This window comes from Oncorhynchus masou, chromosome 24, assembly GCF_036934945.1.
Source record: "Oncorhynchus masou masou isolate Uvic2021 chromosome 24, UVic_Omas_1.1, whole genome shotgun sequence".
Classification (NCBI taxonomy): domain Eukaryota; kingdom Metazoa; phylum Chordata; class Actinopteri; order Salmoniformes; family Salmonidae; genus Oncorhynchus; species Oncorhynchus masou.
Window position 1 is genome coordinate 118,672,944 of NC_088235.1, and position 16,663 is coordinate 118,689,606.

The window sequence follows — 16,663 nt, forward strand, 5'->3', positions numbered from 1 at the left end:
CTCTGTCCTAATAAACTATTGGGTTATGAGGTGTCTTGGTCCAAATAAACTATTGGGTTAGGAGGTGTCTTGGTCCTAAAAACTATTGGGTAAGGAGGTGTTTTGTCTAAATGATAAACTAGGAGGTGTCTTGGTCCTAAACTATTGGGTTAGTGGTGTCTTAGTCCTAAACTATTGGGTTAGGAGGTGTCTTGGTCCTAATAAACTATTGGGTTAGGAGGTGTCTTAGTCCTAATAAACTATTGGGTTAGGAAGTGTCTTGGTCCTAATAAACTATTGGGTTAGAAGGTGTCTCTGTCCTAATAAACTATTGGGTTAGGAGTTGTCTTAGTCCCAATAAACTATTCAGTTAGAAGGTGTCTTGGTCCTAATAATCTAATGGGTTAGGAGATGTCTTGGTCCGAATAAACTATTGGGTTAGGAGGTGTCTTGGTCCTAATAAACTAATGGGTTAGGAGGTGTCTTGGTCCGAATAAACTATTGGGTTAGGAGGTGTCTTGGTCCTAATAAACTATTGGGTTAGGAGATGTCTTGGTCCGAATAAACTATTGGGTTAGGAGGTGTCTTGGTCCTAATAAACTATTGGGTACGGAGGTGTCTTGGTCCTAATAAATTATTGGGTAAGGAGGTGTTTTGTCTAAATGATAAACTAGGAGGTGTCTTGGTCCTAAACTATTGGGTTAGTGGTGTCTTAGTCCTAAACTATTGGGTTAGGAGGTGTCTTGGTCCTAATAAACTAATGGGTTAGGAGGTGTCTTGGTCCGAATAAACTATTGGGTTAGGAGGTGTCTTGGTCCTAATAAACTATTGGGTTAGGAAGTGTCTTGGTCCTAATAAACTATTGGGTTAGGAGGTGTCTTAGTCCCAATAAACTATTCGGTTAGAAGGTGTCTTGGTCCTAATAAACTATTGGGTTAGGAGGTGTCTTGGTCCTAAACTATTGGGTTAGTGGTGTCTTAGTCCTAAACTATTGGGTTAGGAGGTGTCTTGGTCCTAATAAACTAATGGGTTAGGAGGTGTCTTGGTCCGAATAAACTATTGGGTTAGGAGGTGTCTTGGTCCTAATAAACTATTGGGTTAGGAAGTGTCTTGGTCCTAATAAACTATTGGGTTAGGAGGTGTCTTAGTCCCAATAAACTATTCGGTTAGAAGGTGTCTTGGTCCGAATAAACTATTGGGTTAGGAGGTGTCTTGGTCCTAATAAACTATTGGGTTAGGAGGTGTCTTGGTCCTAATAAACTATTGGGTTTGGAGGTGTCTTGGTCCTAATAAACTATTGGGTTTGGAGGTGTCTTGGCCCTAATAAACTATTAGGTTAGGAGGTGTCTTGGTCCTAAAACTATTGGGTTAGGAGTTGTCTTGGTCCTAATAAATTATTGGGTAAGGAGGTGTCTTTGTCTAAATAATAAACTAGGAGGTGACTTTGCAATTAATTGCAATTCATCTGATCACTCTTCATAACATTCTGGAGTATATAGGAAGTGTAGGAAGTGTAGGAAGTGTCTTAGTACTAGTATAGTGTCTCATGTCTAGGGCCCTAACCCTTGGCAGATGCTTAATTTGTAGAACCTAACCCGGTTCCTGTACAAATGTTTTACGTCCAGGGTATCAAAGCCAGCAACAGCAGCCTCGTCCACCACAGAAGACTTTAGCTGCAAACTGAAGGAGGCCGTCGGCCGCAGAGTGAGCGTCTGCACCTTCTCCAGCCCTGAATACCTTCCCTGGAGGATTGGACACAGGACAGGTGGGCTAAAGGGGGTACTATCCTCTACCTCTAACCATACTCACCATGTAATACTGTCCTCTACCTCACCATGTAATACTGTCCTCAACCTCTAACCCTCCTCATCCTCACCATGTAATACTGTCCTCTACCTCTAACCCTACTCATATTCACCATGTAATACTGTCCTCTACCTCTAACCCTCCTCATATTCAAATCAAATCAAATCAAATGTATTTAAATGTATAGCCCTTCGTACATCAGCTGATATCTCAAAGTGCTGTACAGAAACCCAGCCTAAAACCCCAAACAGCAAGCAATGCAGGTGTAGAAGCACGGTGGTTAGGAAAAACTCCCTAGAAAGGCCAAAACCTAGGAAGAAACCTAGAGAGGAACCAGGCTATGTGGGGTGGCCAGTCCTCTTCTGGCTGTGCCGGGTAGAGATTATAACAGAACATGGCCAAGATGTTCAAATGTTCATAAATGACCAGCATGGTCGAATAATAATAAGGTAGAACAGTTCACCATGTAATTCTGTCCTCTAACCCTTCTCATCCTCACCATGTAATACTGTCCTCCTCTAACCCTCCTCATCCTCACCATGTAATACTGTCCTCTACCTCAACGCTCCTTATCATCACCATGTAATAGTGTCCTCTACCTCTAACCCTCCTCATCCTCACCATGTAATAGTGTCCTCTACCTCTAACCCTACTCATCCTCACCATGTAATACTGTCCACTACCTCTAACCCTCCTCATCCTCACCATGTAATACTGTCCTCTACCTCTAACCCTACTCATATTCACCATGTAATACTGTCCTCTAACCCTTCTCATCCTCACCATGTAATACTGTCCTATACCTCTAACCCTTCTCATCCTCACCATGTAATACTGTCCTCCTCTAACCCTCCTCATCCTCACCATGTAATACTGTCCTCCTCTAACCCTCCTCATCCTCACCATGTAATACTGTCCTCTACCTCAACCCTCCTTATCATCACCATGTAATAGTGTCCTCTACCTCTAACCCTCCTCATCCTCACCATGTAATAGTGTCCTCTACCTCTAACCCTACTCATCCTCACCATGTAATACTGTCCACTACCTCTAACCCTCCTCATCCTCACCATGTAATACTGTCCTCTACCTCTAACCCTACTCATATTCACCATGTAATACTGTCCTCTAACCCTTCTCATCCTCACCATGTAATACTGTCCTCCTCTAACCCTCCTCATCCTCACCATGTAATACTGTCCTCCTCTAACCCTCCTCATCCTCACCATGTAATACTGTCCTCTAAACCTTCTCATCCTCACCATGTAATACTGTCCTCTACCTCTAACCCTTCTCATCCTCACCATGTAATACTGTCCTCTACCTCTAACCATACTCATCCTCACCATGTAATACTGTCCTCCTCTAACCCTCCTCATCCTCACCATGTAATACTGTCCTCCTCTAACCCTCCTCATCCTCACCATGTAATACTGTCCTCTACCTCTAACCCTCCTCATCCTCACCATGTAATACTGTCCTCCTCTAACCCTTCTCATCCTCACCATGTAATACTGTCTTCTACCTCTAACCCTCCTCATCCTCACCATGTAATACTGTCCTCCTCTAACCCTTCTCATCCTCACCATGTAATACTGTCCTCTACCTCTAACCCTCCTCATCCTCACCATGTAATACTGTCCTCCTCTAACCCTCCTCATCCTCACCATGTAATACTGTCCTCTACCTCTAACCCTTCTCATCCTCACCATGTAATACTGTCCTTTAACCCTCCTCATCCTCACCATGTAATACTGTCCTCCTCTAACCCTTCTAATCCTCACCATGTAATACTGTCCTCTAACCCTTCTCATCCTCACCGTGTAATACTGTCCTCTACCTCTAACCCTTCTCATCCTCACCATGTAATACTGTCCTCTACCTCTAACCCTTCTAATCCTCACCATGTAATACTGTCCTCTAACCCTTCTCATCCTCACCATGTAATACTGTACTCTAACCCTCCTCATCCTCACCATGTAATACTGTCCTCCTCTAACCCTTCTCATCCTCACCATGTAATACTGTCCTCTAACCCTTCTCATCCTCACCATGTAATACTGTCCTCTAACCCTCCTCATCCTCACCATGTAATACTGTCCTCCTCTAACCCTCCTCATCCTCACCATGTAATACTGTCCTCTACCTCTAACCCTCCTCATACTCACCATGTAATACTGTCCTCTACCTCTAACCCTCCTCATATTCACCATGTAATACTGTCCTCTAACCCTCCTCATATTCACCATGTAATACTGTCCTCTAACCCTCCTCATATTCACCATGTAATACTGTCCTCTAACCCTTCTCATCCTCACCATGTAATACTGTCCTCTAACCCTTCTCATCCTCACCATGTAATACTGTCCTCCTCTAACCCTCCTCATCCTCACCATGTAATACTGTCCTCCTCTAACCCTACTCATATTCACCATGTAATACTGTCCTCTACCTCTAACCCTACTCATATTCACCATGTAATACTGTCCTCTACCTCTAACCCTCCTCATCCTCACCATGTAATACTGTCCTCTACCTCTAACCCTACTCATATTCACCATGTAATACTGTCCTCTAACCCTTCTCATCCTCACCATGTAATACTGTCCTCTACCTCTAATAACCCTTCTCATCCTCACCATGTAATACTGTCCTCTACCTCTAGCAATACTCATCCTCACCATGTAATACTGTCCTCTACCTCTAACCCTCCTCATCCTCACCATGTAATACTGTCCTCTACCTCTAACCCTACTCATATTCACCATGTAATACTGTCCTCTAACCCTTCTCATCCTCACCATGTAATACTGTCCTCTAAACCTTCTCATCCTCACCATGTAATACTGTCCTCCTCTAACCCTCCTCATCCTCACCATGTAATACTGTCCTCTACTTCTAACCCTTCTCATCCTCACCATGTAATACTGTCCTCTACCTCTAACCATACTCATCCTCACCATGTAATACTGTCCTCTACCTCTAACCCTCCTCATCCTCACCATGTAATACTGTCCTCTACCTCTAACCCTACTCATATTCACCATGTAATACTGTCCTCTAACCCTTCTCATCCTCACCATGTAATACTGTCCTCTATCCCTTCTCATCCTCACCATGTAAGACTGTCCTCTAACCCTCCTCATCCTCACCATGTAATACTGTCCTCTACCTCTAACCCTACTTATATTCACCATGTAATACTTTCCTCTAACCCTTCTCATCCTCACCATGTAATACTGTCCTCTAACCCTCCTCATCCTCACCATGTAATACTGTCCTCCTCTAACCCTTCTAATCCTCACCATGTAATACTGTCCTCTAACCCTTCTCATCCTCACCATGTAATACTGTACTCTAACCCTCCTCATCCTCACCATGTAATACTGTCCTCCTCTAACCCTTCTCATCCTCACCATGTAATACTGTCCTCTAACCCTTCTCATCCTCACCATGTAATACTGTCCTCTAACCCTCCTCATCCTCACCATGTAATACTGTCCTCCTCTAACCCTCCTCATCCTCACCATGTAATACTGTCCTCTACCTCTAACCCTCCTCATACTCACCATGTAATACTGTCCTCTACCTCTAACCCTTCTCATCCTCACCATGTAATACTGTCCTCTAACCCTCCTCATCCTCACCATGTAATACTGTCCTCCTCTAACCCTCCTCATCCTCACCATGTAATACTGTCCTCTACCTCTAACCCTCCTCATACTCACCATGTAATACTGTCCTCTACCTCTAACCCTCCTCATATTCACCATGTAATACTGTCCTCTAACCCTTCTCATCCTCACCATGTAATACTGTCCTCTAACCCTTCTCATCCTCACCATGTAATACTGTCCTCCTCTAACCCTCCTCATCCTCACCATGTAATACTGTCCTCTAACCCTCCTCATCCTCACCATGTAATACTGTCCTCCTCTAACCCTACTCATATTCACCATGTAATACTGTCCTCTACCTCTAACCCTCCTCATCCTCACCATGTAATACTGTCCTCTACCTCTAACCCTACTCATATTCACCATGTAATACTGTCCTCTAACCCTTCTCATCCTCACCATGTAATACTGTCCTCTACCTCTAATAACCCTTCTCATCCTCACCATGTAATACTGTCCTCTACCTCTAGCAATACTCATCCTCACCATGTAATACTGTCCACTACCTCTAACCCTCCTCATCCTCACCATGTAATACTGTCCTCTACCTCTAACCCTCCTCATCCTCACCATGTAATACTGTCCTCTACCTCTAACCCTACTCATATTCACCATGTAATACTGTCCTCTAACCCTTCTCATCCTCACCATGTAATACTGTCCTCTAAACCTTCTCATCCTCACCATGTAATACTGTCCTCCTCTAACCCTCCTCATCCTCACCATGTAATACTGTCCTCTACTTCTAACCCTTCTCATCCTCACCATGTAATACTGTCCTCTACCTCTAACCATACTCATCCTCACCATGTAATACTGTCCTCTACCTCTAACCCTCCTCATCCTCACCATGTAATACTGTCCTCTACCTCTAACCCTACTCATATTCACCATGTAATACTGTCCTCTAACCCTTCTCATCCTCACCATGTAATACTGTCCTCTACCTCTAATAACCGTTCTCATCCTCACCATGTAATACTGTCCTCTACCTCTAGCAATACTCATCCTCACCATGTAATACTGTCCACTACCTCTAACCCTCCTCATATTCACCATGTAATACTGTCCTCTAACCCTTCTCATCCTCACCATGTAATACTGTCCTCTAACCCTTCTCATCCTCACCATGTAATACTGTCCTCCTCTAACCCTCCTCATCCTCACCATGTAATACTGTCCTCTAACCCTCCTCATCCTCACCATGTAATACTGTCCTCCTCTAACCCTACTCATATTCACCATGTAATACTGTCCTCTACCTCTAACCCTCCTCATCCTCACCATGTAATACTGTCCTCTACCTCTAACCCTACTCATATTCACCATGTAATACTGTCCTCTAACCCTTCTCATCCTCACCATGTAATACTGTCCTCTACCTCTAATAACCCTTCTCATCCTCACCATGTAATACTGTCCTCTACCTCTAGCAATACTCATCCTCACCATGTAATACTGTCCACTACCTCTAACCCTCCTCATCCTCACCATGTAATACTGTCCTCTACCTCTAACCCTCCTCATCCTCACCATGTAATACTGTCCTCTACCTCTAACCCTACTCATATTCACCATGTAATACTGTCCTCTAACCCTTCTCATCCTCACCATGTAATACTGTCCTCTAAACCTTCTCATCCTCACCATGTAATACTGTCCTCCTCTAACCCTCCTCATCCTCACCATGTAATACTGTCCTCTACTTCTAACCCTTCTCATCCTCACCATGTAATACTGTCCTCTACCTCTAACCATACTCATCCTCACCATGTAATACTGTCCTCTACCTCTAACCCTCCTCATCCTCACCATGTAATACTGTCCTCTACCTCTAACCCTACTCATATTCACCATGTAATACTGTCCTCTAACCCTTCTCATCCTCACCATGTAATACTGTCCTCTATCCCTTCTCATCCTCACCATGTAAGACTGTCCTCTAACCCTCCTCATCCTCACCATGTAATACTGTCCTCTACCTCTAACCCTACTCATATTCACCATGTAATACTTTCCTCTAACCCTTCTCATCCTCACCATGTAATACTGTCCTCTAACCCTCCTCATCCTCACCATGTAATACTGTCCTCCTCTAACCCTTCTAATCCTCACCATGTAATACTGTCCTCTAACCCTTCTCATCCTCACCATGTAATACTGTACTCTAACCCTCCTCATCCTCACCATGTAATACTGTCCTCCTCTAACCCTTCTCATCCTCACCATGTAATACTGTCCTCTAACCCTTCTCATCCTCACCATGTAATACTGTCCTCTAACCCTCCTCATCCTCACCATGTAATACTGTCCTCCTCTAACCCTCCTCATCCTCACCATGTAATACTGTCCTCTACCTCTAACCCTCCTCATATTCACCATGTAATACTGTCCTCTAACCCTCCTCATATTCACCATGTAATACTGTCCTCTAACCCTTCTCATCCTCACCATGTAATACTGTCCTCTAACCCTTCTCATCCTCACCATGTAATACTGTCCTCCTCTAACCCTCCTCATCCTCACCATGTAATGCTGTCCTCTAACCCTCCTCATCCTCACCATGTAATACTGTCCTCCTCTAACCCTACTCATATTCACCATGTAATACTGTCCTCTACCTCTAACCCTCCTCATCCTCACCATGTAATACTGTCCTCTACCTCTAACCCTACTCATATTCACCATGTAATACTGTCCTCTAACCCTTCTCATCCTCACCATGTAATACTGTCCTCTACCTCTAATAACCCTTCTCATCCTCACCATGTAATACTGTCCTCTACCTCTAGCAATACTCATCCTCACCATGTAATACTGTCCACTACCTCTAACCCTCCTCATCCTCACCATGTAATACTGTCCTCTACCTCTAGCAATACTCATCCTCACCATGTAATACTGTCCACTACCTCTAACCCTACTCATATTCACCATGTAATACTGTCCTCTAACCCTTCTCATCCTCACCATGTAATACTGTCCTATACCTCTAACCCTTCTCATCCTCACCATGTAATACTGTCCTCCTCTAACCCTCCTCATCCTCACCATGTAATACTGTCCTCCTCTAACCCTCCTCATCCTCACCATGTAATACTGTCCTCTACCTCAACCCTCCTTATCATCACCATGTAATAGTGTCCTCTACCTCTAACCCTCCTCATCCTCACCATGTAATAGTGTCCTCTACCTCTAACCCTACTCATCCTCACCATGTAATACTGTCCACTACCTCTAACCCTCCTCATCCTCACCATGTAATACTGTCCTCTACCTCTAACCCTACTCATATTCACCATGTAATACTGTCCTCTAACCCTTCTCATCCTCACCATGTAATACTGTCCTCCTCTAACCCTCCTCATCCTCACCATGTAATACTGTCCTCCTCTAACCCTCCTCATCCTCACCATGTAATACTGTCCTCTAAACCTTCTCATCCTCACCATGTAATACTGTCCTCTACCTCTAACCCTTCTCATCCTCACCATGTAATACTGTCCTCTACCTCTAAACCTTCTCATCCTCACCATGTAATACTGTCCTCTAACCCTCCTCATCCTCACCATGTAATACTGTCCTCCTCTAACCCTCCTCATCCTCACCATGTAATACTGTCCTCCTCTAACCCTCCTCATCCTCACCATGTAATACTGTCCTCTACCTCTAACCCTCCTCATCCTCACCATGTAATACTGTCCTCCTCTAACCCTTCTCATCCTCACCATGTAATACTGTCCTCTACCTCTAACCCTCCTCATCCTCACCATGTAATACTGTCCTCCTCTAACCCTTCTCATCCTCACCATGTAATACTGTCCTCTACCTCTAACCCTCCTCATCCTCACCATGTAATACTGTCCTCCTCTAACCCTCCTCATCCTCACCATGTAATACTGTCCTCTACCTCTAACCCTTCTCATCCTCACCATGTAATACTGTCCTTTAACCCTCCTCATCCTCACCATGTAATACTGTCCTCCTCTAACCCTTCTAATCCTCACCATGTAATACTGTCCTCTAACCCTTCTCATCCTCACCGTGTAATACTGTCCTCTACCTCTAACCCTTCTCATCCTCACCATGTAATACTGTCCTCTACCTCTAACCCTTCTCATCCTCACCATGTAATACTGTCCTCCTCTAACCCTCCTCATCCTCACCATGTAATACTGTCCTCCTCTAACCCTCCTCATCCTCACCATGTAATACTGTCCTCTACCTCTAACCCTCCTCATCCTCACCATGTAATACTGTCCTCCTCTAACCCTTCTCATCCTCACCATGTAATACTGTCCTCTACCTCTAACCCTCCTCATCCTCACCATGTAATACTGTCCTCCTCTAACCCTTCTCATCCTCACCATGTAATACTGTCCTCTACCTCTAACCCTCCTCATCCTCACCATGTAATACTGTCCTCCTCTAACCCTCCTCATCCTCACCATGTAATACTGTCCTCTACCTCTAACCCTTCTCATCCTCACCATGTAATACTGTCCTCTAACCCTCCTCATCCTCACCATGTAATACTGTCCTCCTCTAACCCTTCTAATCCTCACCATGTAATACTGTCCTCTAACCCTTCTCATCCTCACCATGTAATACTGTACTCTAACCCTCCTCATCCTCACCATGTAATACTGTCCTCCTCTAACCCTTCTCATCCTCACCATGTAATACTGTCCTCTAACCCTTCTCATCCTCACCATGTAATACTGTCCTCTAACCCTCCTCATCCTCACCATGTAATACTGTCCTCCTCTAACCCTCCTCATCCTCACCATGTAATACTGTCCTCTACCTCTAACCCTCCTCATACTCACCATGTAATACTGTCCTCTACCTCTAACCCTCCTCATATTCACCATGTAATACTGTCCTCTAACCCTCCTCATATTCACCATGTAATACTGTCCTCTAACCCTCCTCATATTCACCATGTAATACTGTCCTCTAACCCTTCTCATCCTCACCATGTAATACTGTCCTCTAACCCTTCTCATCCTCACCATGTAATACTGTCCTCCTCTAACCCTCCTCATCCTCATCATGTAATACTGTCCTCCTCTAACCCTACTCATATTCACCATGTAATACTGTCCTCTACCTCTAACCCTACTCATATTCACCATGTAATACTGTCCTCTACCTCTAACCCTCCTCATCCTCACCATGTAATACTGTCCTCTACCTCTAACCCTACTCATATTCACCATGTAATACTGTCCTCTAACCCTTCTCATCCTCACCATGTAATACTGTCCTCTACCTCTAATAACCCTTCTCATCCTCACCATGTAATACTGTCCTCTACCTCTAGCAATACTCATCCTCACCATGTAATACTGTCCTCTACCTCTAACCCTCCTCATCCTCACCATGTAATACTGTCCTCTACCTCTAACCCTACTCATATTCACCATGTAATACTGTCCTCTAACCCTTCTCATCCTCACCATGTAATACTGTCCTCTAAACCTTCTCATCCTCACCATGTAATACTGTCCTCCTCTAACCCTCCTCATCCTCACCATGTAATACTGTCCTCTACTTCTAACCCTTCTCATCCTCACCATGTAATACTGTCCTCTACCTCTAACCATACTCATCCTCACCATGTAATACTGTCCTCTACCTCTAACCCTCCTCATCCTCACCATGTAATACTGTCCTCTACCTCTAACCCTACTCATATTCACCATGTAATACTGTCCTCTAACCCTTCTCATCCTCACCATATAATACTGTCCTCTATCCCTTCTCATCCTCACCATGTAAGACTGTCCTCTAACCCTCCTCATCCTCACCATGTAATACTGTCCTCTACCTCTAACCCTACTCATATTCACCATGTAATACTTTCCTCTAACCCTTCTCATCCTCACCATGTAATACTGTCCTCTAACCCTCCTCATCCTCACCATGTAATACTGTCCTCCTCTAACCCTTCTAATCCTCACCATGTAATACTGTCCTCTAACCCTTCTCATCCTCACCATGTAATACTGTACTCTAACCCTCCTCATCCTCACCATGTAATACTGTCCTCCTCTAACCCTTCTCATCCTCACCATGTAATACTGTCCTCTAACCCTTCTCATCCTCACCATGTAATACTGTCCTCTAACCCTCCTCATCCTCACCATGTAATACTGTCCTCCTCTAACCCTCCTCATCCTCACCATGTAATACTGTCCTCTACCTCTAACCCTCCTCATACTCACCATGTAATACTGTCCTCTACCTCTAACCCTCCTCATATTCACCATGTAATACTGTCCTCTAACCCTCCTCATATTCACCATGTAATACTGTCCTCTAACCCTTCTCATCCTCACCATGTAATACTGTCCTCTAACCCTTCTCATCCTCACCATGTAATACTGTCCTCCTCTAACCCTCCTCATCCTCACCATGTAATACTGTCCTCTAACCCTCCTCATCCTCACCATGTAATACTGTCCTCCTCTAACCCTACTCATATTCACCATGTAATACTGTCCTCTACCTCCAACCCTCCTCATCCTCACCATGTAATACTGTCCTCTACCTCTAACCCTACTCATATTCACCATGTAATACTGTCCTCTAACCCTTCTCATCCTCACCATGTAATACTGTCCTCTACCTCTAATAACCCTTCTCATCCTCACCATGTAATACTGTCCTCTACCTCTAGCAATACTCATCCTCACCATGTAATACTGTCCTCTACCTCTAACCCTCCTCATCCTCACCATGTAATACTGTCCTCTACCTCTAACCCTACTCATATTCACCATGTAATACTGTCCTCTAACCCTTCTCATCCTCACCATGTAATACTGTCCTCTAAACCTTCTCATCCTCACCATGTAATACTGTCCTCCTCTAACCCTCCTCATCCTCACCATGTAATACTGTCCTCTACTTCTAACCCTCCTCATCCTCACCATGTAATACTGTCCTCTACCTCTAACCATACTCATCCTCACCATGTAATACTGTCCTCTACCTCTAACCCTCCTCATCCTCACCATGTAATACTGTCCTCTACCTCTAACCCTACTCATATTCACCATAATACTTTCCTCTAACCCTTCTCATCCTCACCATGTAATACTGTCCTCCTCTAACCCTCCTCATCCTCACCATGTAATACTGTCCTCTACCTCTAACCCTTCTCATCCTCACCATGTAATACTGTCCTCTACCTCTAACCCTCCTCATCCTCACCATGTAATACTGTCCTCTACCTCTAACCCTACTCATATTCACCATGTAATACTGTCCTCTACCTCTAACCCTCCTCATCCTCACCATGTAATACTGTCCTTTACCTCTAACCCAACTCATCCTCACCATGTAATACTGTCCTCTAACCCTTCTCATCCTCACCATGTAATACTGTCCTCCTCTAACCCTCCTCATCCTCACCATGTAATACTGTCCTCCTCTAACCCTCCTCATCCTCACCATGTAATCTGTCCTCTACCTCTAACCCTACTCATATTCACCATGTAATACTGTCCTCTAAACCTTCTCATCCTCACCATGTAATACTGTCCTCCTCTAACCCTCCTCATCCTCACCATGTAATACTGTCCTCTACTTCTAACCCTCCTCATCCTCACCATGTAATACTGTCCTCTACCTCTAACCATACTCATCCTCACCATGTAATACTGTCCTCTACCTCTAACCCTACTCATATTCACCATGTAATACTGTCCTCTAACCCTTCTCATCCTCACCATATAATACTGTCCTCTATCCCTTCTCATCCTCACCATATAATACTGTCCTCTATCCCTTCTCATCCTCACCATGTAAGACTGTCCTCTAACCCTCCTCATCCTCACCATGTAATACTGTCCTCTACCTCTAACCATACTCATCCTCACCATGTAATACTGTCCTCTACCTCTAACCCTACTCATATTCACCATGTAATACTTTCCTCTAACCCTTCTCATCCTCACCATGTAATACTGTCCTCTAACCCTCCTCATCCTCACCATGTAATACTGTCCTCCTCTAACCCTTCTAATCCTCACCATGTAATACTGTCCTCTAACCCTTCTCATCCTCACCATGTAATACTGTACTCTAACCCTCCTCATCCTCACCATGTAATACTGTCCTCCTCTAACCCTTCTCATCCTCACCATGTAATACTGTCCTCTAACCCTTCTCATCCTCACCATGTAATACTGTCCTCTAACCCTCCTCATCCTCACCATGTAATACTGTCCTCCTCTAACCCTCCTCATCCTCACCATGTAATACTGTCCTCTACCTCTAACCCTCCTCATACTCACCATGTAATACTGTCCTCTACCTCTAACCTCTCCTCATATTCACCATGTAATACTGTCCTCTAACCCTCCTCATATTCACCATGTAATACTGTCCTCTAACCCTTCTCATCCTCACCATGTAATACTGTCCTCTAACCCTTCTCATCCTCACCATGTAATACTGTCCTCCTCTAACCCTCCTCATCCTCACCATGTAATACTGTCCTCTAACCCTCCTCATCCTCACCATGTAATACTGTCCTCCTCTAACCCTACTCATATTCACCATGTAATACTGTCCTCTACCTCCAACCCTCCTCATCCTCACCATGTAATACTGTCCTCTACCTCTAACCCTACTCATATTCACCATGTAATACTGTCCTCTAACCCTTCTCATCCTCACCATGTAATACTGTCCTCTACCTCTAATAACCCTTCTCATCCTCACCATGTAATACTGTCCTCTACCTCTAGCAATACTCATCCTCACCATGTAATACTGTCCTCTACCTCTAACCCTCCTCATCCTCACCATGTAATACTGTCCTCTACCTCTAACCCTACTCATATTCACCATGTAATACTGTCCTCTAACCCTTCTCATCCTCACCATGTAATACTGTCCTCTAAACCTTCTCATCCTCACCATGTAATACTGTCCTCCTCTAACCCTCCTCATCCTCACCATGTAATACTGTCCTCTACTTCTAACCCTCCTCATCCTCACCATGTAATACTGTCCTCTACCTCTAACCCTACTCATATTCACCATAATACTTTCCTCTAACCCTTCTCATCCTCACCATGTAATACTGTCCTCCTCTAACCCTCCTCATCCTCACCATGTAATACTGTCCTCTACCTCTAACCCTTCTCATCCTCACCATGTAATACTGTCCTCTACCTCTAACCCTTCTCATCCTCACCATGTAATACTGTCCTCTACCTCTAACCCTCCTCATCCTCACCATGTAATACTGTCCTCTACCTCTAACCCTACTCATATTCACCATGTAATACTGTCCTCTACCTCTAACCCTCCTCATCCTCACCATGTAATACTGTCCTTTACCTCTAACCCAACTCATCCTCACCATGTAATACTGTCCTCTAACCCTTCTCATCCTCACCATGTAATACTGTCCTCCTCTAACCCTCCTCATCCTCACCATGTAATACTGTCCTCCTCTAACCCTCCTCATCCTCACCATGTAATCTGTCCTCTACCTCTAACCCTACTCATATTCACCATGTAATACTGTCCTCTAAACCTTCTCATCCTCACCATGTAATACTGTCCTCCTCTAACCCTCCTCATCCTCACCATGTAATACTGTCCTCTACTTCTAACCCTCCTCATCCTCACCATGTAATACTGTCCTCTACCTCTAACCATACTCATCCTCACCATGTAATACTGTCCTCTACCTCTAACCCTCCTCATCCTCACCATGTAATACTGTCCTCTACCTCTAACCCTACTCATATTCACCATAATACTTTCCTCTAACCCTTCTCATCCTCACCATGTAATACTGTCCTCCTCTAACCCTCCTCATCCTCACCATGTAATACTGTCCTCTACCTCTAACCCTTCTCATCCTCACCATGTAATACTGTCCTCTACCTCTAACCCTCCTCATCCTCACCATGTAATACTGTCCTCTACCTCTAACCCTACTCATATTCACCATGTAATACTGTCCTCTACCTCTAACCCTCCTCATCCTCACCATGTAATACTGTCCTTTACCTCTAACCCAACTCATCCTCACCATGTAATACTGTCCTCTAACCCTTCTCATCCTCACCATGTAATACTGTCCTCCTCTAACCCTCCTCATCCTCACCATGTAATACTGTCCTCCTCTAACCCTCCTCATCCTCACCATGTAATCTGTCCTCTACCTCTAACCCTACTCATATTCACCATGTAATACTGTCCTCTAACCCTTCTCATCCTCACCATGAAATACTCTCCTATACCTCTAACCCTTCTCATCCTCACCATGTAATACTGTCCTCCTCTAACCCTCCTCATCCTCACCATGTAATACTGTCCTCTACCTCCACCCTCCTTATCATCACCATGTAATAGTGTCCTCTACCTCTAACCCTCCTCATCCTCACCATGTAATAGTGTCCTCTTCCTCTAACCCTACTCATCCTCACCATGTAATACTGTCCACTACCTCTAACCCTCCTCATCCTCACCATGTAATACTGTCCTCTACCTCTAACCCTACTCATATTCACCATGTAATACTGTCCTCTAACCCTTCTCATCCTCACCATGTAATACTGTCCTCTACCTATAACCCTTCTCATCCTCACCATGTAATACTGTCCTCCTCTAACCCTCCTCATCCTCACCATGTAATACTGTCCTCCTCTAACCCTCCTCATCCTCACCATGTAATACTGTCCTCTAACCCTTCTCATCCTCACCATGTAATACTGTCCTCTAACCCTCCTCATCCTCACCATGTAATACTGTCCTCCTCTAACCCTTCTCATCCTCACCATGTAATTCTGTCCTCTAACCCTTCTCATCCTCACCATGTAATACTGTCCTCTAACCCTCCTCATCCTCACCATGTAATACTGTCCTCCTCTAACCCTCCTCATCCTCACCATGTAATACTGTCCTCTAACCCTTCTCATCCTCACCATGTAATACTGTCCTCTACCTCTAACCATACTCATCCTCACCATGTAATACTGTCCTCTACCTCTAACCATACTCATCCTCACCATGTAATACTGTCCTCCTCTAACCCTTCTCATCCTCACCATGTAATACTGTCCTCTACCTCTAACCATACTCATCCTCACCATGTAATACTGTCCTCTACCTCTAACCCTTCTCATCCTCACCATGTAATAATGTCCTCTACCTCTAACCCTTCTCAT

The 16,663-nt window shown here is 44.5% G+C and overlaps 1 protein-coding gene across 1 annotated transcript in view; it reads left to right on the top strand.

The window, feature by feature from the left end:
* LOC135511530 (uncharacterized) overlaps positions 1 to 16,663 on the top strand; it is a 69,364-nt gene that overhangs the window by 5,830 nt on the left and 46,871 nt on the right. The window contains exon 3 of the mRNA XM_064933021.1: positions 1,605 to 1,744. Coding sequence (XP_064789093.1) covers positions 1,605 to 1,744 — 140 coding nt within the window. The remainder of the gene's footprint in view (positions 1 to 1,604; positions 1,745 to 16,663) is intronic.